Below are 22696 nucleotides of genomic sequence, written 5' to 3'. Positions count from 1 at the left end.
TTGACCTCCCCAGCTGAAGCCATCCTCCAGCCTCAGCCTTCTGAGTGGTTAGGAATACTGGTGTGTGCCACCACACCTAGCTAATTTTAATTAAAAAAAATTTTTTTTTGATTGTTTATTGTTTGAGACAGAGTCTCACTCTGTCACCTAGGCTGGAGTACAGTGGCATGATCTCGGCTCTGCCTCCTCTGCCTCCTGGGTTCAAGTGATTCTCCTGTTTCAGCCTCCTGAGTAGCTGGGATTACAGTCATGCGCCACCACCCCTGGCTAATTTCACATTTTTAGCAGAGACAGGGTTTCTCCATGTTGGTCAGGCTGGTCTCAAACTCTTGACCTCAGGTGATCTGCCTGCCTCAGACTCCCCAAGTGCTGGGAATACAGGCGTGAGCCACTGCATCCAGCCAATTAAATTTTTTTTTAGTAGAGACAAAGTCTTGTCATGTTGCCCAGGCCCCTCTTGAACTCCTGGCCTCAAGCAATCCTCCCACCTACACCTTTCAAAGTGCTGAGACTACAAGTGTGAGCCAAAAAGTTCTTATCACTGTTGTAAGAAAGGTATAATCTGCCAGTCTCAGGACAAAAGTCAGGTTCCTCCCAAGGCACTGGCTCTGTTTTCACTAAATGCCAGGAAGGTTATATGTAGGAAGTGAGGATTTAGCCTTTCCCTGAGGGAAGCTTTTTGCTTACTCTTTATCTAAAAGGCCTGAGGTGTGCCCAACTACTCTTTGTTTGAGTCTTCCCTGTTAAAAATCTTACCAAAGGAATCTTTTGAAGGCTGACTAGAGGAGAAACTTCAAGGAGGGGTCTTTAACTGGTTAAGAACCTGTGACTCTGATGTACAGAATTCCCAGGTAAACTGTTGGAAAGAGGGGGCACTTGACTTACTCTTCCATCTGACTTTTGTCTTTGGATTTAGCTTCTGTTATCTTCTCTTGCCTCTTTTTATCCATTTTCTTCTTTAATTCTTTCTTTTCTCTGAAGTCACAATGGAAGTAAAAGAAAAAAAGAGGCAAATCAGATGGGAATTTGTGTTGAATACATTTAGATGCACATGTCAATTGTAATGGGAATGAAGGCTTACTTCTCACAGATTTCTTTGAGCTTCTTTAACTGATTGTTCTGACACTCTTCTGCAACATCCGTCAACTTTTGAATAAGCTGGAAAAAGAAAATGCCAGTTTGCTATTTCAAATGGTCGCAAACAGAGCTTCCTCCCCCCCTCCCTCAAACAACAGAATCTACAGTTAACATATCTGTGATGGATGTTTCACAATAGTTAAAGTTGCCCGACATCTAATATTGGCAATGAGGACACTTTAGAACCATCATGTTATCTAGGCTTATGAGTTTTAATACAAAATTATTTTTCTTTTTTTTTGAGATGGAGTTTCGCTCTTGTTACCCAGGCTGGAGTGCAATGGCGCGATCTCGGCTCACTGCAACCTCCGTCTCCTGGGTTCAGGCAATTCTCCTGCCTCAGCCTCCCGAGTAGCTGGGATTACAGGCATGCGCCACCATGCCAGGTGGCCTTTTAGATACAGAGTAAGCTAATTTTTTTCTATTTTTAGTAGAGATGGGGTTTCACCATGTTGACCAGGATGGTTTCGATCTCTTGACCTCGTGATCCACCCACCTCGGCCTCCCAAAGTGCTGGGATTACAGGCTTGAGCCACTGCGCCCAGCCTGAAATTCTTCTTATTATCTTTAATTAAACAGAATTCATTAGATTGTTGTGGCAGTTACTATAGCCCAGCTCAGTGAGAAGACAACTTACAGTGTAGAACCTGGTTCCAATCTCTACTCTATGACTTATTAAAAGTGAAATTTGGGGCAAAACGCTACATTTTCAGAACCTACATTTTCTCAGTTGTAAATGGGATTATCACTGCCTTTATATCTTGGAGGTACTGTGAACTCAAAATAAAAATACGTATGACACAAATTAAGTTATAATCAACAGTGAATTATAATTCTTGGCTCACAACTATCATTCATTGTTGAATTGCTATGAGGCTGACATGAGTTACCCATCTTAGAAGCTGACATTTATGTTCTTGCTTGGGTAATGGCCAGTAGATGTAAAGAACATCAGAAATTCTCTTTGTGCTGTCATTGAACTGTCTGTCACTACATCACTGTGAACACAAGTGTTTATTGTCTTACCTGTATTACCAAAGCAAGCCTCAAGGGGGCATCAATGGTGTTTTTGTATATTCACCTGATGCCCAATAAGTGTTTTGTCAATCAATTACATAAAGGTACTTCTGACTGCCAATCTTTTCCTTTTTTTCACATGAGGAACTTGAAGAACCTTCGGCAAGGTTTTCAGTTGGCTGTAGCAACTGGACTCAACCTTTCTTACTGGAGCACCAAATTGAAGGTGTGGACAACCTCTGAAAGGCCCCACTGATCTTCCCATAGATGGAGATTCTCTTTCCCCAAAATATACAAGGCAAGCTGAGTTGACTAGTCTTATATAAGTGGTAGCTGTAATAGGGACAAGACAAATCATAATACCACAAACTCTTGAGACAGCCAAGTATAAGGGGGTCCCCGGAAAAACTCCAACTGTCCTGCTCACTGGGAGAAAGGCACACTAGGGTGGAACCACAGAAGTTCACCCCGTCTGCAGCAGGGAGGAGCCTGGCCCCTCCTCTTCCTGGGTGGAACCTGGAATTCGATCTCTGAGGTGGGAAGCACACTAGCAGGGACTCTGGCCTTGCAGAGAGTCCCTGTTTCCCTCTTTTCCTTTTCACACAATAAAACCCTGTCCTCCACACCCTTCAAATTGTTTGCAAGCCTCCTTCTTTGTGGCCATGTGACAAGGACCCTGACTTTACCTGAACTAAGGAGAGGCTCCTACAACATTTCCATTGATAATTTCTATATGCCAGGCATAGTTTTAAAAGATTCACATGTGCCTGTAATCCCAGCACTTAGGGATGCCAAGGCAGGTGGATCGCCTGAAGTCAGGAGCTTGAGACCAGCCTGGCCAACAGGTTCTACTAAAAATATAAAAAAATTAGCCAGGCATGGTGGTGGGTGCCTGTAATCCCAGCTACTCAGGAGGCTGAGGCAGGAGAATTGCTTGAACCCAGAAGGCAAAGGTCACAGTGAGCTGAGATCGCACCATTGCACTCCAGCAACTCTGGGCACGCTCTGGGCTACAAGAGCAAAACTCCATCTCAGATCAATCAATCAATAGATTCACATGTATTTACTTAATTCTGAGAGTTGCCCTATTCAGTTGGTGTTATTATTTTTGTTTTGCATATGAACATGCAGACACACTTGGCTCAAGTTCTGGGCTCAGGGCCCCAGAGCTGGTAAGTGGCTGAGCTGGGTAAAAACCCAGACAAATAAGGTTCCATGGCTTGTAGGAGAATTGCAATACGGAATCCACATTCATTTAAAATTAACATGAAATTGGATGCATTCATCTGTGAAGTAGATTAAATCTGAACAAATATTAACTAGGGCTTCGGTCAGCAGAAAGCTTATTTGATCATCTAAAAGGGATTGCCTAATCATGATTATCACAATTAAACAAATCATGAGGCATTACTTTGTAGTCATGCCATTTATCAAACTGTCTCGATGTAAAATTTGAATGTGCAAAGACTCTGGCCATTTGCTTGGGGTCTCCTGTGAAGCCTCTATCTAGCTGAAAGTGTCCTCTCACCAGCACCTTCCCTTCCCTAGAGGGCCTTTCTCCTCTTCCATTCACTTGAAGGAGTTACTGAGGGTTATCCAGGGATCTCCCACCTTGGCTGCATCATCAGTACCACTTGGTGGAACTTCTTAAAAATACAGATTCCAGGACCTATGGACTTCAAATGTCTAGGGGTAGGAACCGGGAATCAATATTCTCAAAATCTCCCCAGGTGATCTGGATGCCTTGTGCCAGACTTGAAGTCGGCGGGTGTCTTGGTGGACCCGCCCTCATTCTGCAAGCCACTGCTAAGTCTCCCAGCAACTCTTTTGAATTAAATAAAAATTATATTTCTGTTTCCACGTTCTCATCTCTATCATTCACCTGACTTCAGAATATGTTCTTGATCATGCCAGCATCTGCTCATATTTACTGTTTTCCTTCCACCTACTGCCCTCATCCTCGGCAACATCGGCATCCGGTCAAGGATGAGGCTAAGCTTGAGAATTCACAGCCCTTCTGCCCACTCAATTCTGACTTGTAGGTTGGTTTGGTGTCAGGCTCCACACCACTGTCAGCACCACACTCCCTCCAGGCTCCCCAGAAGGTCCCCATCTTCTGGGTCTGCTTGCCTCCCTCTTGGCACACCTCCCACCCCCTGCATTTACTCGTACAACTACCCTTGCAGAACTAGTTCCCACCTCCGGTGGTCCCAGAACACACACTTATCTAAACTATTAGATTCAGCCAGGATGCAATGATTATTTACTAAGCACCTACTAAATAGCAGGCACTGTTCCAGAAACTCTGAGCTGATGACCTGGCTTTCTAGATCTTGCTACTCAAAGTGTGGTCCGTGGACCAGTGGCATGAGCATCACCAGGGAACAGATTAGAGAAATGTAAGTTCTCAGGCCCTACCCCAGATCAACTAAGTCAGAATCTACAGGTTCAAAAAAATTCCCAGGATATCTGAGAGCATGTTAGAGTTTGAGAAACATTGTGTAGGTGGTTGTGGAAGATGGAGACAATGTGGAAAAAACCATTTCAACCTCTCTCGGCCCTTTTCAACTTCTCTCTGCCCCTTGCCTTTCTAAGCCAGCCTTAGGTGATTCTCCCCTTTGATTGCCCAGATAACTCTACGTCTTGCTCCCTAATCGGCTTTCCCTATAAGGTATCATTTACAGACATACCTGTTGTATGTAAATACCTTATTATTGCTCCCACAAAGGATGTTACCATTTCAACCTTTCATTCTCAATAAATGTTTAGAATCCCAGGATCTATAGAAAATAGGCACTGAAGAAATGATTGTGAGTTACATCTTTTAGGTTTTTTTTTTTTTTTTTGAGATGGAGTTTCACTCTTGTTACCCAGGCTGGAGTGCAATGGCGCGATCTCGGCTCACCGCAACCTCCGCCTCCTGGGTTCAGGCAATTCTCCTGCCTCAGCCTCCTGAGTAGCTGGGATTACAGGCACGCACCACCATGCCCAGCTAATTTTTTGTATCTTTAGTACAGATGGGGTTTCACCATGTTGACCAGGATGGTCTCGATCTCTCGACCTCGTGATCCACCCGTCTCGGCCTCCCAAAGTGCTGGGATTACAGGCTTGAGCTACCGCGCCTGGCCATCTTTTAGGTTTTAAAACTACACTGAATTCAACCTCAGCGATAGCTATGAAAGCTCACATTCAAGCCACAGGCTGCCTTACTGAAAATACCTTTACAAATATATAGGTTTGGTGCTTAACAAGCTAAGTTTTGTTCCTTTAGGAAAAAGCATCTTAATGTGAAATCCAGGTGTATTTTTTAAAATGAGGCTTTTGCATGCAACTAAATGAAAATGGTGCTTCCCTAGAATCCCAAAGAGTGTGTGTTTTACAAGGACATCTCTGTGTTTAATATGTAAAATATGTAAATATCATTTTACTGTGCTTACCTTCATCTCCCCCTACTGGCTTACTACACAGCCTCACCTCTGTCCATCTCAGCTTTTTTTTTTTGAGAAAGAGTATCACTCTATTGTCCAGGCTGCAGTGCAATGGTGCAATCTTAGCTCACTGCAACCTCTGCTTCCTGGGTTCAAGCAATTCTCATGCCTCAGCCTCCTGAATAGCTGGGATTACAGGCATGTGCCACCATGTCCAGCTAAGTTTTGTATTCTTAGTAGAGACGGGGTTTCACCATGTTGCCCAGGCTGGTCTCGAACTCCTGACCTCAGGCCATCCGCCTGCCTCAGCCTCCCAAAGTCTGGGATTACAGGTGTGAGTCACTGAGTCTGACCTGAGCTATTTTTTAGAAGACAGTCACTCTTACTGTAATGCTGCCCATACGGCATTTACTATATTTATTTAAACTTTGTCTACTGAAGCTCCAGGAGATAGAATAATTAACATTATGATTTTGTCAATATTAAATAGTATGCTACTACATTAAACTGGCAATGGGATTTTATATGTGCATCAATAATTTATCTTATTTCATGCTACAAAAAGAGGATTTGGAGTACAGCTGTAGTTTTCTCTATCCAATACTACTTCTTCAGGAGGAACTTCCTCTGCTTTCTGAGAATAACCTCTCTCATATGCTTCCCTTGGGAGCTGCTAAATTTTTTTACCCCTCTTCCCTTGTCCAAAGTAATTCGTCCAGGGAGGGCATGAATCCAAGTTGGGTCAGTCATCCTCTGACTTCTGGTTGCAGGCTTGGTCATCACAGGACCCAAACAAGGTTTTCCCCAAGATTGTTTTTTACATGTCAATGGAGAAATAAAACTCAGAAGGGATCAGTACCTGTATTTTCTATCAAGGGGAAGCCTGTCTACTGCTTTGGAAAAGAATAACATGAATATGCAGAGGAAAGCAGGGGCAGAGTTTGGACAGTCCCCTTCCTTGTGTGATATACCCTGTGTACTTTGCTAGTATATACCCTTCTGGCCTAAGTTAGTCCAGCCTGGAATTCTGTGGCTTGCAATCAAAAGAATCCAGACAAAATAAAAACAAACTAACTAAAACGGAAATAAAACAATTTCTTTGCTTAATCTCTATACAAGATAAACTTCTGTATTTGGGGCTCAGAGTTCTTACTGCATGAGATGTGACAATAAGACCCAGAAGAGTGATTTTTTTCATATAATAATTGAAATGCTTTTTGACTAACCTAAGGGCAACGTATACCAACTTTTGGTGTATTTATTAGCAGGCTGGCTCTGCTCAAACAATCATTCAATCACGTATTAGTCACAAAACTCACTGAAAGTAAAGTGACATTAAAGGTAGAGAAGAAGCAAAGATTCACTTGAACTTCCTAGGAAATAAATCAAGAGGGTATGTGGTAAACTGAATAGTAGCAAACAACATTTAATTTTGACTTTTGGAATAATTTTTTTTTTTCTGTCCCAAAGGAACAGACACATCTCAATTCCTCTACTGGTTTGTTTGCCACTCATAACTCTCCCAGCTCAACGTTCCAAACCTTTTAAGGAGTTAAAGAAAAGGCTCTGGGAAGTAAAACTTCATGCTGCTTCTCAACTCTGCTAAATTTCACTTGCTTTAGTCATGTGAGGGTGAGAAAATGGTTTCCATGGAAGAGAATAATTATTTGATTGTAACTCAAAAGGGATAAGAAATATGTGGACAGAAATTGGTATGTTTGGAGTCTCTTCTAAGAAGGATAATTTTGGAACATAGGCCAAAAGCCAAGTCTAGAATATCCACACTTCAGGCGCAACGCATCTCCTTTCCCTTCCACTAATATCTAAAGATGCCTCCTTCTTTTCCGTTAGTCAAAGTATCTACTCTGGATTTTTGCTATACATTGTTTTTCTTCTACAAGAAATCAATTTACTAAACATCTGAACTAAGTAACCTACACAGCAAACACATCATGGACAATTTAAAAACCAGGTAGAGGCAGGAGGATCACTTGAAGCCAGATGTTTGAGACCAACCTTGGCAACATAGTAAGACCTGCCTCTTAAAAAATACAGAAAATTAGCTGGGCATGGTGATGCATGCCTGTGGTTCCAGCTACTTGAGAGGCTAAGGTAGGAGGACCACTAGAGCCCAGGAGATGGAGGCTGCAGTGAGCTATGTTTGTACCACTGCACTCCAGCCTAGGCAACAAAGCTAGACTTGGTCTCTAAAAAAACAAAAACAAAAGCAAAAACATGGAAGTTGTTTATATGGAAGTGTGTCCTGACCACTCATTCAAATAATATTTACCTGCTATGTGTCAGTACTATGCTAATATTGATGGTCCAACCTTTCTCTGTGAGCAGAGAGAGCCCTGTCCACCCAGAGCCATGATCTCTTCTAGCTCCCTTCTCTTTCCAGAAGGAGAAAGTCTTAGACAAAGAGTGCAAGCATCTTGATCATTCTATGAGATATTCTTTCATGCCTTTAAAATAATTTTTAAAATGTCTATAGCTACATAGAAATGATATTAAAATAGCTGCTTGAGTCTCAATGTTTTAATAATCTTTGTAATTTTTTTTCCTTGCAAAGAAAAAATGAATGTGAAAGTCTGACCAAGACTTCTATTCAATGTAGAGTTGCCACCCGATACGGTTTGTGTCCCCACCCAAATCTCATCTTGTAGCTCCCATAATTCCCATGTGTTGTGGGAGCGACCTGGTGGGAGATGATTGAATTATAGAGGTAGGTCTTTTGCATGTTGTTCTCAAGATAGCGAATAAGTTTCACAAGATCTGACAGAATTATAAGGGGGAGATTCCCTGCACACCATTCTCTTTGCCTGCCACCATCCAGGAAAGATGTGACATGCTCCTTGCTTTCCACTGGGATTGTGAGGCCTCCCCAGCCACATGAAACTGTGAGTTCAATTAAACCTCTTTCTTTTACAAATTGCCCAGTCTTGGTTATGTCTTTATCAGTATTGTGAAAATGGACTAATACACCACCTTGAGTAGGGAACCAGATAAATAAATTCAGCTATATTCATACAATAAAATAATATGAAGCCATGAAAAAGCATTAAAAAGTATGACATGAAAAATAACCATGACATAATGCTAAGTAAAAGAAGCAAATTGAAAACTATATGGATTTGGATCTGTGTGTGAGTGTGTGTGTGTGTGTGTGTGTGTGTGTGTGTGTGTACCCCATTAGGGTAATAATCAGGAAAATTGACAAAAATGTTAATTTTTTTATTTCTTATTTTACTAGTAAAGTCTTTTGCTTATTTGTAATTTCCTGTTTAGCAGGAAATACAACATTTTGGGGGAAAGCTGAATCATTTATTGTTTTAAAAACGACCCTGTGTTAAAGTCAGAATATTGGAGGAAGACAGATAGCACTGCCATAACTGATAGTAGAAATACTTCCGACACTGCAATTACTCCTGGCACACATACTTCACCTAGGCAACCACAGAAAGGAGAACATTCAAGTGTAGCTCCCAGATAGCTGGGAGAGCACATGGTGCTGGTAGATCATTCAGAGAGAGACAATGAGCTCCCTCAAGCTGTAGCAGGATATAAAAGATTTAATGCATAGTTGTATTTGAGGTTCATATACATTTCATTGTCAATTCAGGTACTATATGGAAAAAGACTTTCATTAAAAACATATGGACATTATCTTGTTATTCCTTCTTACAGTTCCATGGGGTGAGAGATATTTTTATCTTCATTGGACAGGTGAGAAAACTGACATTCAGGTGGTCACGTGCAGTGACTCGGTGGAGAAGCAGTGGCCTGAAATGAGGACATATCACCCTAGACTCCCACTCAATGCCATTCACATCTGAATGGGCCAGTGCATTAATAGCTGATCAGTATCTGTCCAGAACTTTCAGTCTGAAACACAACTTTTTACCTTCATGGGACTGAACTCAGTTTGATGGTACTAACGTTGGTTTGGGGGTCTGGAATGATTGCTGGTGGGACAGAGAGGAGACAACCTTAATGAGCCATTAAGGTTGATGTGAAGAAAGAGGTAAATGCATGGGATTGGAACCTGTGGGAGATGAAGGAAAGGAGACAAAAGACAGGAGGCAAAGCAACGTGAAGAAAAGCAAGGCTCTGCAGAGGATAACACATATGGTGACTGTGAAAGAAATGAGGAAATCTCTTTGTGAAGCCACTAAAAAGGAGGAATAAGAAAGAAAACCAAATGGAGGGTCAAGCACATCTGTGACTGAGAAGCAAAAACTCATTAACACTACCACAAAATCCCTGCCCACTGGGCTGTGGGTGTTTAGATGAATGTGTTGCTAGAACTGAATACCCAGAGTTATTGGGGACCCTCAGGTGAACCCCTAAGAATTTTCATCCTTACCAAAGTCACTTTTAAAATTAAAACCTAATCCTAATGGCACAGACAAAACACAGGTTTAACTGGTGGCAGCTGATGAAAAACAGATAAAAGAATTAGAACAGATTCCCTGACTCTGTAGTTCTTCTCTGGAGCCAGAGTCCTTTACCTGGGGTTTACAGACCCCCAAGCTGTTCATGGAGAGATATCATGGAGCACAAGCATTTGAATGGGGTGGAGGAACTTCCATCTTTATTTTCACTCACTTCTAACTAAAGAAACCAGTACCTTCTACTGTGAATGTAGGGAGGGAACCACAGGAGTGATTTCCACTGGAACTATGACTTTGTCACCGGTAGATAATACACTCAACTTGATGACCAACCTGTAAAGAGCTCACTGTATTTCTCATTTCAAGTAAAATAAATTTTAGGCTTACTCTAAAATGCATTTGGAGCAAAGATACACACTCTAAAACTGTGCTTCTTTAACTTGACCATGTAACAAGTCGCCTGGGAATCCTATTAAAATGCAAATCGTGATTTAGCAGGTCTGTGTTGGGACCTGAGACTGTGCATGTCTAACACACTCCTAGGTGATTCATGGCCCACACTTTGAGTAACCAGATTGTAGAGTTATTTAGAGGTGGAGCTCTAGGGACACAGATTCTTTTTTTTTTTTTTGGACAGAAGTGAGTCTACAGAGCTGGTGTGCATTTTACATCTCCTATGATGATATGAACAATTACCTCAGAAATATCCTCTAGGTGCTTATAAATTGATAGTCTTAGGCAAATATGAGCTTTCATATCCATTTTTTCTGCCTTTATTATTTCATTTCTTAGAAGTGTTTATTATATGTATCCCCTGAGTGTGTGGTGACAGTGTTTTATTCACTTTCATCTCCCATGTCTATCAGAATGTTGTACAAATATTAAGTTTTCAATAAACTTTTGACAGGGAGTTTATGGATGCCATGCTTTATATTTCTTGAACTGTGGATGCTGGCATTTGAAATGCATAATCCTTAACCAAAGCACGTTGGCATTTAATCCCCAAAGCAATTTGGGGAGATGAAATACTGTCGGCTTAATTTTCCTCATCACCCAACTACTCCTTTTAACCTGGGGCTTACTTCTTTTTAAATTACACTTCGGTTTGTCTAATTTAGCCTGGGAGGCCTGTTCATTATTTAGAACCACCAGCAAAGATGGAACTAACACTTCTGGATGCCTTTCCATCAAAAGATTTCTTGACAGAACAATCTCTGGTCCTTAGAAATGGAGCCGGTAGGATCTCTGGCACACATGTCACAGCTGAAGGCAGGTAGTGAAAATTGTAAATGCTTCCAAATGGCCATAAAATAAACATTGTGTGGTTCTAATCCCAAGATATTCATGCCAGTATAGGCATGTGTAACAGGCATTAGGGCTTTATCTGAAACCCAAATCCATAATCACAGTGGTGCAGGGGTAAACACTTGGAGTAGGCGACTTGCATTTGGCCTGAAAGGGCCAGGCTGGCTTGGGCATGTATTTATGCCTCTGAACAGTCTTCAAAACTTTTACAATGTATACTCATATTCCTTCTTAGGGATAGGGGACTGGAAGGGCATATGGTGGAGTTGCCACCTCTAGTAAGATTTCTACCACCTCCCTAGCTCCTCAAGCACAATTTTCCCACCTACAAGCTCAGCTGGTTTTCCTCAATTCCCAACCAGCCTTCTCCTCCAAGAGAAAAGCTCCTGAGCTGCTTTTTACACCCTCATCAGTGGGAGTCCATATAGTGCCTCATGCTCAGGCATTGCTCCTGGGATGTGTAGGTTTTGCACAACTTTCCTGTGATTTCTGTACCCTATTTCTGCAGCTCAAATCTCCCCAAGAGGTCTTCTCGGGATGTTTTGGCTTCTGTTTTCATCTGTACTCTTAATTCCTCTTTCAGGAATCTCCTGCTGAATACTGGGCTTCCCTCTCACTCTGCCACCTCTCTTCTGAATTGCCATGTGTCTTTCCTCAAGGAATGGGTCTTGCCCTTTGGGGCCCTGGGGAAACTCCAGATTATTGTTGGTGATATGGTTTGGCTGTGTCCCCACCCAAATCTCATCTTGAATTCCCATGTGTTCTGGGAGAAACATGGAGGGAGGTGACTGAATCATGGGGGTAAATCTTTCCTGTGCTGTTCTCATGATAGTAAATAAGTCTCATGGAGCTAATGGTTTTAAAAAGAGACATTTCCCTACACAAGTTATCTTTCTTGCCTGCTGCCATCCATGTAAGACATGACTGGCTCCTCCTTGCCTTCCACGATAATTGTGAGGCTTCCCTAGCCATGTGGAACTGTAAGTCCAATTAAACCTCTTTCTTTTGTAAATTGCCCAGTCTCAGGTATGTCTTTATCAGAAGTGTGAAAACAAACTAATATTGCGATTTCCAGAATTCTTCCTTTATTTTTGAGATGGAGTCTTGCTATGTCACCCAGGCTGGAGTGTAATGGTGCAATCTTGGCTCAACTTCTGCCTCCTGGGTTTGTGCCTCAGCCTCCTGAGTAGCTGGGATTACAGGCGCCCACCACCATGCCTGGCTAATTTTTGTATTTTTAGTAGAGACAAGATTTCATTATGTTTCTCAGGCTGGTCTTGACCTCAGGTGATCCACCCACCTTGGCCTCCCAAAGTTCTGGGATTATAGGTATGAGCCACCGCTCCTGGCCAGGATGTTCAGAGTTCTAAGCAACATTTGCCCTGTTAGTAAACTTGAGTCATCTGCTGGAGACCCCAGGACTCCTTAACCCCTTGGGCTGCTGTTGGCCTGAATTGTTCTTTGGGACTGCTCTTTCCTGGGACACTACTTCCCATAATATACTGGGAAGCACAGCCCCAGAGTGGTTCTTGTGGAATTTTCTTTAGATCACATCAGTCTTCTCTTCAAAAGCTTCCAACAGCTCCCACCTGATTTTCAGTGAAAACACAGAGGACGAAAGATCCAAAAGGTCTGTCTCCTACCTGAAAAGTCCCATCTGTCTGACCTGATGCCTATAACCCTCCTTAAGCAGAGCCACCCTGCTGTTCCCCCAACATTTAGGCCCATTATTGCCCATTAAAAATTACTTTGACTTTCTCAGGTCTGTCAAGGCAATCCTCCTTGTGCCCGATCCAACCCTTGCTCAGCCATTCTTTCACTGCTTCCATCTTATTTCAGTTGTTCACAAGCAAGGCAACCCCTCGAAATCATGTGGAGCTTGTTGAAAAGCAAATCATGAGCCTCACGTTTAGGTATTGGGCAGGAGTTCTTGAAGTCTGGTCTTAGGACCAGAAATAGGAAAACACCAGCCCTACAAGAGATCTGTTGGAAATTTAAGGTAGGCCCTAAACATCACTTTAACAACCTCTCCAGGTGATTCTGATGCATGGTCAAGTTGAGAATAACTAGCCCAGTTAGAATTTGATTTTCAATAAGCAACTCATGCGATTTTGATGTACTCATTGTATATAGTCACTGGGGAATCAGTACTAGAACAAGAGCATTACACCGAATCACCCATTATACAGTGACAGCTAAATCATCTGCAGGTTTCCAACCCTACAAGCTGAAGCAGCTCAGAATTCTCTTATATGCACAGATCCTCAGCAAAGAAACAGGCAGTTTATACAAATATCTCTTAAAACCCATTTCTTCTGGATACTCTACCTTAATTTCTATCAAGCTTACTTATTTTTTCGGTTTTGATATAAGCTTGTTTTCAAGGATATTTTATTCCTAATTTTATTTAATCTACCCATCACCAAATATTTATTGTGTCCCTACTATGTATCAAGGAATCAACAATAGAGAGAATGTCTCAATTCATGAGAAAACATTTTGGAAGCAAAACTGATTATCAATGGTGAGGATGGCATTTCCTTTCATAGGGAGCCTTATGAACTGGGTAGCCAAAATTCCATGTTGGCCACTTAGGTACTGACTTTTTTAACTATAGGAGAATGGATTGTATATATTTTTTTTAGTTCTTGCATAGCCCAGTGCTACCAAAAAAAAAGAAAGAAAAAAAGGGAAAATTCTTTTGCAACATGTTCTTAATTTCTTAAACAGAGTTAAGTGTTTTCCGTTTCCTTGTGAGATTTCAAAGATTCCCAAAAGCAATTATAAACTCAAAACAAGTTAGTGAAAATAAAAATAATAAAATATAGCCTTATTGGCAGAAGACAGAGGAGCTTGGTAAAGATGCTAAAATGGTGGGGATTATAAAAATATTAGTGTGGTGGACACCATGTCACCTAAACAATCTCTCAAGTCAGTACCAGTCACACCCGCCCTACGTCCTTTTAGTTATCCAAAAGTATCCAAAGTTGCACAAATATAAATCATGTTTCTCAGGCTTACCAGTTTAATATGTTCTCGCTTCTGGTATTTTTCACTATAATACTGTTCTTGCCGAAGATTAAGCAGCTGCTGCTGCTGTTTGTCCTTCAAGTCAATTAACTTTTGGGTCATTTCAGCATCCAGGGCAGCGAGGTCTTGCTCAATTGTTGACGAACCATGATCAGGGCTGCTGGGTTCTGATCTGCAAAGACACAGAGCTTGACTCGCAAGACAGGCAGGCCATAACTAGGTGGAGGGAAGGTTATTCACCTGAGTTCTTCCTAGAGAAAGTTCTCTGTTTGGCCGGGCGTGGTAGCTCATGCCTGTAATCCCAGCACTTTGGGAGGCTGAGGTGGGCGGATCATGAGGTCTGGAGTTCAAGACCAGCCTGGCCAACATGGAGAAACCCCGCCTTTAGTAAAAGAAATGCAAAAATTAGCTGGGTATGGTGGCAAGCATCTGTAGTTCCAGCTACTCAGGAGGTGGAGGCAGAAGAATCACTTGAATCTGAGAAGTGGAGGTTGCAGTGAACTGAGATTGGGCCACTGCCCTCCAGCCCGGGCAATAGAGCGAGACTCTGTCTAACAAAAAAGAAAGTTCTCTGGAAATACGTATTTTCATAAGCCACTTGGAGAAGTGGGTGAAACTCCATGGACACTTAGCAAGAGTGTCTCCAGTTCTAGAGGGTAAATGGAATTCGTGTTGCTCTAGAAAGAGGCAGGGGCAGAAAGAAAAGCAAAGAGTCTGGGGGCCCTAGGCATGGCAGTGGTAAGAATAATAATCCCCCTTTGGGAAAAACAGTGTCTAATAAACTTTCAGGTTTTAATCTTTTTAATTATTTTAAAATATGACAAGTGTAATATCATTCCCAGTAACCTTTCCCATATGAAAACTTCAGAAGACACTGCACTGAGTAGACTTTGTTAGAGGAAGCTAAAGATGTGCCCTGTTTAGCATCAGGGATGATGATTATAAATGGAGAGCACATGTAGATGCCATGGACAGATAACCCTCCTGACTGACATCTGAGTTCTATTTCTTAATACTTTTTTTTGAGACAGAGTCTCATTCTGTCATCCAAGCTGGAGTGCAGTGGTGTAATCTCGGCTCACTGCAACTTCCACCTCCCAGGTTTGAGTGATTCTCCTGCCTTAGGCTCCTCAGCAGCTGAAACTACAGGCATGTGCCACCACATCTGCCTAATTTTTGTATTTTTAGTAGAGATGGGGTTTCATCATGTTGGCCAGCATGGTCTCAAACTCCTGACCTCAAGTGATCTGCCCGTCTCGGCCTCCTGAAGTGCTGGGATTACAGGCATGAGCCACTGTGCCCGGCCTCTTAAGACGATTTTAACAGCAAAGACACACAATGAAAATAAGACTTGGAGGCTTCATTAACTTCATTGACATCTTTACCCAAATGGCATTTTCCATACGATGCTTACAAGAAGGGAAAGATGCATTAATACATTCTAAAATACTTAGAATGCTTCCTCTGAGCAGCATGACTTTCTCTGCCTTGCTCTTAGAGAATCACAGATATTTAGAAGGTTAGGATGAATATCAAAATAAATTAAACCAATTCTCATTAACTTATGGTATGATTCTTTCCAATTTTGTGCTCTGAACTATCACCTGCAGGAAACGATGGGAAGACCGAGCATTGGGAACAGGGTACAAAGAGTAGGTATGCTCTTTTCATTTACATGGAATCCCTTCCAGAAGGAAGACTAAACCACCACCTAAGACATCCAACACATCAGACTCTGCCTCCATAGTTTTCACTTGTGGTCCGATGGGCCAGCTAAAGCTTCTTAGAATCAGCTGTCACTAATTCTGGTTGCTTTTTCTATGAATTGCGCCAGTATCAGTGGCATCACATGGAGAAGGGAGTTGGTTGAAGCTGGTGTTAGAATTTGATTTTGTCAAATAAGGGATGCAGAATTCTCTCAAGTTTCTTTTTCTATATTTATGTGTAATGCCAAATGAAGACGAACATTCTACAAGGCTCCTCACTGCAGTGTTGGCATGACACAGGTTACTTTGAATTATCTTATGTGGCAGGAAGTCATTGTAGCCAGAGCATAAAGGCATTTCTTCAATCAGTTCCAACCACCCCAACAGAGGCAGCTCTCATTACTGACCACCCATCATGTGCTAGGCACACTCATAATTTAGTAAGTCAGTCTACCCATCTCCAGTTTACATTTGAGGAAACGGGGCTCTGTGAGATAATTGGCCAAGGACACAGCATGAGGGAGCAGTACTGCAACTTGCCCAAGGTCAAATATTACAGGGCAGAAGAGCAACACCTGTGCTCTTAAGAGCAACACAGCATGACTGCATGCCATGTGTGGAACAAAACTATTTTTGAGTAACCTGTCTTCACATTATGTAGAAAGCTCACTGGAGATGATTAATATTTGAGTAAGAAATTGTTGTGATTCCTTTCAATTCTGTACTCTGTATTATTATCTGTAGGAAACAGGGAAAGAGACAGAACAGGCATGGTGGTGGCTGACGCCTATAATCCCAGCACTTTGGGAGGCTGAGGTGGGCAGATCCCTTGAGCCCAGGAGTTCGATGTCAGCCTGGGCAACATAGTGAGACCCCATCTCTAAAAAAAAAAAAAATTAGCTGGGCATAGTGGCCTGCATCTATATTTGCAGCTACCTGGGAGGCTGAGGCAGGAGGATTGACTGAGCCCAGGAGATCAAGACTGCAGTGAGCTGTGATCATGCCACTGCACTCCAGCCTGAGCAAAAGAGCAAGACCCTGTCAGAAGGCAGGAAGGAAGGAAGGAAGGATGGAAGGAAGGGAGGGAGGGAGGAGTAACTCAATGGCTGTAATGCCCATTTATTCATTTTTCTGAGGTGTTTTCAGGATTTTATTGCATATCAAGGGAGATGAAAGACAGACATACTCAGATCCCCTGGCTTTGCCACTTGAAGAAAAGCTCCTCCTGACGTATCTTTAGATACTATGTGCTAAGGGATTTTTTGGGTTTTGTTTTGTTTTGAGGGACAATACAAGAAAAAACCAAGTGAACAACATCTCTGCATCTCCCATAAAAACAAAGTTGAAGGCATTATCTCCTCTGTTGCTTGTATAAGATCCATGAAATTAAATCTTTGGCAGTTTAATACTAGGAAAATGCCTGTCTCTCTTGGAAGAGTCAGCAAGTTTCCTTTAATCCAATAAGGAGAATTATCAAACCCGTACGTCCTTTTCTCAGAAGCTAAGAACAAAATTCAGTGTTCGAGGACAGAAATGACATTAAATGGTTGGTGCTGTCCTGTAGAAATAGAATGAGAGCTACATATGTGATTTCTTTCATATATGTCAGTTCAAACTTTTAGTAGTCCCTTTAAAAAGTAAAATGAGTGAAATTAATTTTAATATATCTTATTTAACTTAATACATCCAAAATATTATTTCAACATGCAATTGAAATAAAATCAACAGATAGATTTTAGCTATTTTACATTCTTTTTTAAAAGTGAAGTCTTAGATATCTAGTATGGATTTTGTAGTTATAACATATCTCACAAGCAACAGCTCGAGGACTCGAGAGCTACCAGCAGCTAGTGGCTCCGTATTGGGCAGCAGGTCTAGAAAACTCGTGCAAAGCTCAGCCTATGCATGTGTGCTGTTTCTCTTTCTAGTTTCAGGGGATTTTTACATACAAGTCTTCTACGATGTTACTTCAATATTCTATTGGAAGTTTGCAGGATATGACTTACAAGTAAATACAAAAGTGAATAATCAAATACGTATTGTGAAAGAAAAATAAATCTTGGGGCCTCCAAATCACTAAGCTAAAGGGAAAAGTCAATCTGGGAATGGCTTAGGGCCAACCTGCCTCCTGTTCTATTCCAAGTCATGCCTCTGCTCTTTGGAGAGGCTAAGGACTTCATGAACAAAACACCAAAAGCATTGGCAACAAAAGCCAAAATAGACAAATGGGACCTAATGAAACTCCACAGCTTCTGCACGGCAAAAGAAACAGTCACTAGAGTGAATCGGCAACAAACAGAATGGGAAAAAATTTTTGGAGTTTACCCATCTGACAAAGGGCTGATATCCAGAATTTACAGAGAACTCAAACAGATTTACAGGAAAAAAACAAACAAGCCCACTCAAAAGTGGGCAAAGGATATGAACGGACACTTTACGAAAGAAGACATATATGAGGCCAACAATCATATGAAGAAGTGCTCGTCATCGCTGGTCATTAGAGAGATGCAAATCAAAACCACATTGAGATACCATCTCACGCCAGTTAGAATGGCGATCATTAAAAAATCTGGAGACAACAGATGCTGGAGAGAATGTGGAGAAACAGGAACACTTTTACACTGTTGGTGGGAGTGTAAATTAGTTCAACCATTGTGGAAGACAGTGTGGCGATTCCTCAAGGCCTTAGAAATAGAAATTGCATTTGACCCAGAAATCCCATTACTGGGTGTATATCCAAAATCGTTCTACTATAAGGACACATGTACACGAATGTTCATTGCAGCACTGTTTACAATAGCAAAGACCTGGAATCAACCCAAATGCCCATTGATAATAGACTGGATTGGAAAAATGTGGCACATATACACCATGGAATATTATGCAGCAATCAGAAATGATGAGTTTGTGTCATTTGTAGGGACATGGATGAATCTGGAGAACATCATTCTCAGCAAACTGACACAAGAACAGAAAATGAAACACCGCATATTCTCACTCATAGGCGGGTGATGAAAAATGAGAACACATGGACACAGGGAAGGGAGTATTAAACACTGGGGTCTATTGGGGGGCAAAGGGGAGGGCCAGTGGGAGGGGGAGGTGGGGAGGGATAGCCTGGGGAGAAATGCCAAATGTGGGTGAAGGGGAGAAAGGAAGCAAAACACACTGCCATGTATGTACCTACGCAACTGTCTTGCATGTTCTGCTCATGTACCCCCAAACCTAAAATGCAATAAAAAATTAAAAAAAAAAAAGAAACTCAAAAGAATGCAACCTGATTTACCTACGACCTGAAAACCCCTTCCTGGCTCCAAGTCTTCCTGCCTTTGCTTGGAATTGTCTCGCCTTTCCAGACAGAACCAGTGTTCCTCTTGCATATGTTGAGGGATGTCTTATGTTTCTCTAGAATGTTTTATACATTGCGCTCTGACCACCTTGGGCAACATCGTCTGGACCTCCTGAGGCTGTGTCACAAGTTCACGTCCTGAACCTTGGAAAAATAAACCTTCTAAATAAACTCCCTAAATTAACTGTCTCAGATTCGAGGTTCACAGTACATATAACTAAAGCAGAAATTCAAGAGAAGTTTTAGGAAAAGCTTTGCCTGAATTGGCTATGTAACTACAAGTAAATGGTAATACCTTTAGCGTTCAGCTTCCTCCTTAAGCAAGGGACAGATATAACCTCAATGGCCTTCAGGGCTGCTCCAGCTTCAAACAAGGGACGGATATAACCTCAATGGCCTTCAGGGCTGCTCCAGCCTCAAACAAGGGACAGATATAACCTCGATGGCCTTCAGGGCTGCTCCGGCCTCAAACAAGGAACAGATATAACCTCGATGGCCTTCAGGGCTGCTCCGGCCTCAACCAAGGGACGGATAGAACCTCGATGGCCTTCAGGGCTGCTCCAGCCTCCAACAAGGGACAGATATAACCTCGATGGCCTTCAGGGCTGCTCCAGCCTCAAACAAGGGACAGATATAACCTCGATGGCCTTCAGGGCTGCTCTGGCCTCCAACAAGGGACAGATATAACCTCAATGGCCTTCAGGGCTGCTCCAGCCTCAAACAAGGGACAGATATAACCTCGATGGCCTTCAGGGCTGCTCCAGCCTCAAACAAGGGACAGATGATATAACCTCGATGGCCTTCAGGGCTGCTCCAGCCTCAAACAAGGGACAGATGATATAACCTCGATGGCCTTCAGGGCTGCTCCAGTCTCAAACAAGTGACAGATGACATAACCTCGATGGCCTTCAGGGCTGCTCCAGCCTCAAACAAGGGACAGATGATATAACCTCGATGGCCTTCAGGGCTGCTCCAGCCTCAAACAAGGGACAGATGATATAACCTCGATGGCCTTCAGGGCTGCTCCAGCCTCAAACAAGGGACAGATGATATAACCTCGATGGCCTTCAGGGCTGCTCCAGCCTCAAACAAGGGACGGATAGAACCTCGATGGCCTTCAGGGCTGCTCCAGCCTCAAACAAGGGACAGATAGAACCTCGATGGCCTTCAGGGCTGCTCCAGCGTCCAGAAACAATGGTTTTGTTACTTTTGAAAGCCCAAGTATCAGGTTTTGATAGTGCTTTCAATTTAAGCATGTGGTCAATCAGATGTCACAATATAAATCTAAAAAAATGCATCTTATCTCTCTCTATGACTTGGCATCAAAAGAAGATTATTCAGTAAACGAAGAATGTAATAGTTTGTCTTATATTTTGCTCATTGAAAGGTCACTTACATGCTTACATAGTTTCAGGGTAATTTATAACGTTTTCAGTTAAAGAACGCAATTTTATTTATCAGTGGCAGTTATTATCAGCCAAGCGTTTGAGATAAGCTTTATTGAGAAAGCTCGTGACAATGATTCTGGACAAGTTTTGAGTAAAGGTACAATTGATTCTGCATAAGACTTCCTAGAGCTGGGAAGATCAGTGGATTATCTTTGGCAATATGTTGCCCGTTGGTTAGCTAATATATGAAAAATGGGCTATCTGATAACAGTAATTTATCTGCTACAGCACAGAAAATGAACTGAAGTAATAATTTAAACTTTAAAGGCTTTTCTTCTCTTAATACTATAATTTATTAAAATGCTATATCTACATTGAAATAGAACTAAGGGATACTTTTGCTTTGAAAGTTATAAATCTTCTAAATACTACACCTTTTTTTTAAACACCGCAAATGTTATAAGTTGTTTATAGAGAGTTAAGAACAATGTCTTATACAATGCTCTGTTAGTGCTCGCTAAATAACTAAAATTCAAAATTAAAATATTCTTGATAGCTAAATAAGCCCTGAGATCTCAGACAAGAACTGTCTGTGCCCTAAAGGGATAACAACAAAATTTAAAGTGACTGCATTTGCTTCCATTTCCCTAATTATTAAACTTTGAAGAAAATATTCTAATGTAAACATTAACACTGTTAATTAGAGAACTTCATGTTGCAAAACATTATTTATTGTCAACAAGTTCATATTATATACCTGCAAAGGATATTCAAAGAAATTCCAGGAATCTACATTTCAAAGAGTCATCTCATAACATTTGAAATTGTTAATGAACAAATTTATTTGGGCATTGTTATTTTACGTATCCATTTGTTGGGTAGAGATACTCAAAGATGTTTGTTGTATAGAGATAAACGATTGCAAGTATAGGTACCAGAAGCAGTCACAGGTCTACAGAGATGCAGATTTCAGATCTACGATGTCATAGGATACAAGTAGCAACTGAGGGGGAACCGTGCCATGACTTCACTGTCTCTACAGCCTTGTGTGTTGCATGTACCCCTGGCCAGGTTACTCAGACTCAATGTGTTTTAGGTTCTCTCTTGTCAGATGTGGGTGATGCCCGTACCTACAGTACATACAAATGCTTAGCACATGTACTGGGTTAAATAACATCCCTGTAAACTTCAGGTTCTGCCCAGAACCTCAGCCTGTGATCTAATTTGGAAAGAGGGTTGTTGCAAATGTAATAGAATAAGGTCATAGCAGATTAGGATGGATCTGAATCTTAAGACTAGTGACTGTCATTAGAAGAGGGAAATTTGGACTAAGACACACCTACCCAGGGAGAATTCATGTAATAATGGAGGCAGTGACTAGAGTGAAGTGTCTAACAGAAAAGGAACGACAAAGATGGCCAGTAACCCCCAGAGGTTAGAATAGACAAAAGATTCCTCCCCTAGGCTTTTCGGAGACAGCATAATCCACTGACACCTTGATTTTGTTTTGTCTTTAGACAGAGTCTCTCTCTGTTGCCCAGGCTGGAGTGCAGTGGCACCATCTCAGCTCACTGCAACCTCCATCTCTTAGTTCAAACAATCCTCCCACCTCAGCCTCCCAAGTACCTAATTCCAGGTGTGTGCCACCACGCCCAGCTAATTTTTGTATTTTTAGTAGAGATGGGGTTTCACCATGTTGCCCAGGCTGGTCTCAAACTCTTGGCCTAAAGTGATCCTTCTGCCTTAGCATCCCAAAGTGCTGGGATTACAGGCATGAGCCACCGTGCCTGGCTGATACCTTGAGTTTGAATTCCTAGCCTTCAAAACTGTAAGAAAATACATTTTTACTGTTTTAAGCCATCCAGTTTGTTGTACTTTTTATAGCAACTCTAGGAAACTGACATGACACATATGCCCAGCACTTCGTTGACACTCAATGGAG

General features: G+C 41.9%; 1 protein-coding gene across 3 annotated transcripts in view; it reads right to left on the bottom strand.

The window, feature by feature from the left end:
• PLCB1 (phospholipase C beta 1) overlaps nt 1-22696 on the bottom strand; it is a 735221-nt gene that overhangs the window by 90262 nt on the left and 622263 nt on the right. For all 3 annotated transcript variants that reach the window (XM_078371332.1, XM_035302836.3, XM_035302835.3), the window contains 3 exons: nt 14303-14483; nt 1082-1158; nt 886-975 (listed from right to left, as the gene is read on the bottom strand). In XM_078371332.1, the coding sequence (XP_078227458.1) occupies nt 886-975; nt 1082-1158; nt 14303-14483 (348 nt within the window). The remainder of the gene's footprint in view (nt 1-885; nt 976-1081; nt 1159-14302; nt 14484-22696) is intronic.

Source organism: Callithrix jacchus, chromosome 5 (assembly GCF_049354715.1).
Source record: "Callithrix jacchus isolate 240 chromosome 5, calJac240_pri, whole genome shotgun sequence".
Classification (NCBI taxonomy): domain Eukaryota; kingdom Metazoa; phylum Chordata; class Mammalia; order Primates; family Cebidae; genus Callithrix; species Callithrix jacchus.
This window is presented reverse-complemented; position numbering and strand designations above follow the sequence as displayed.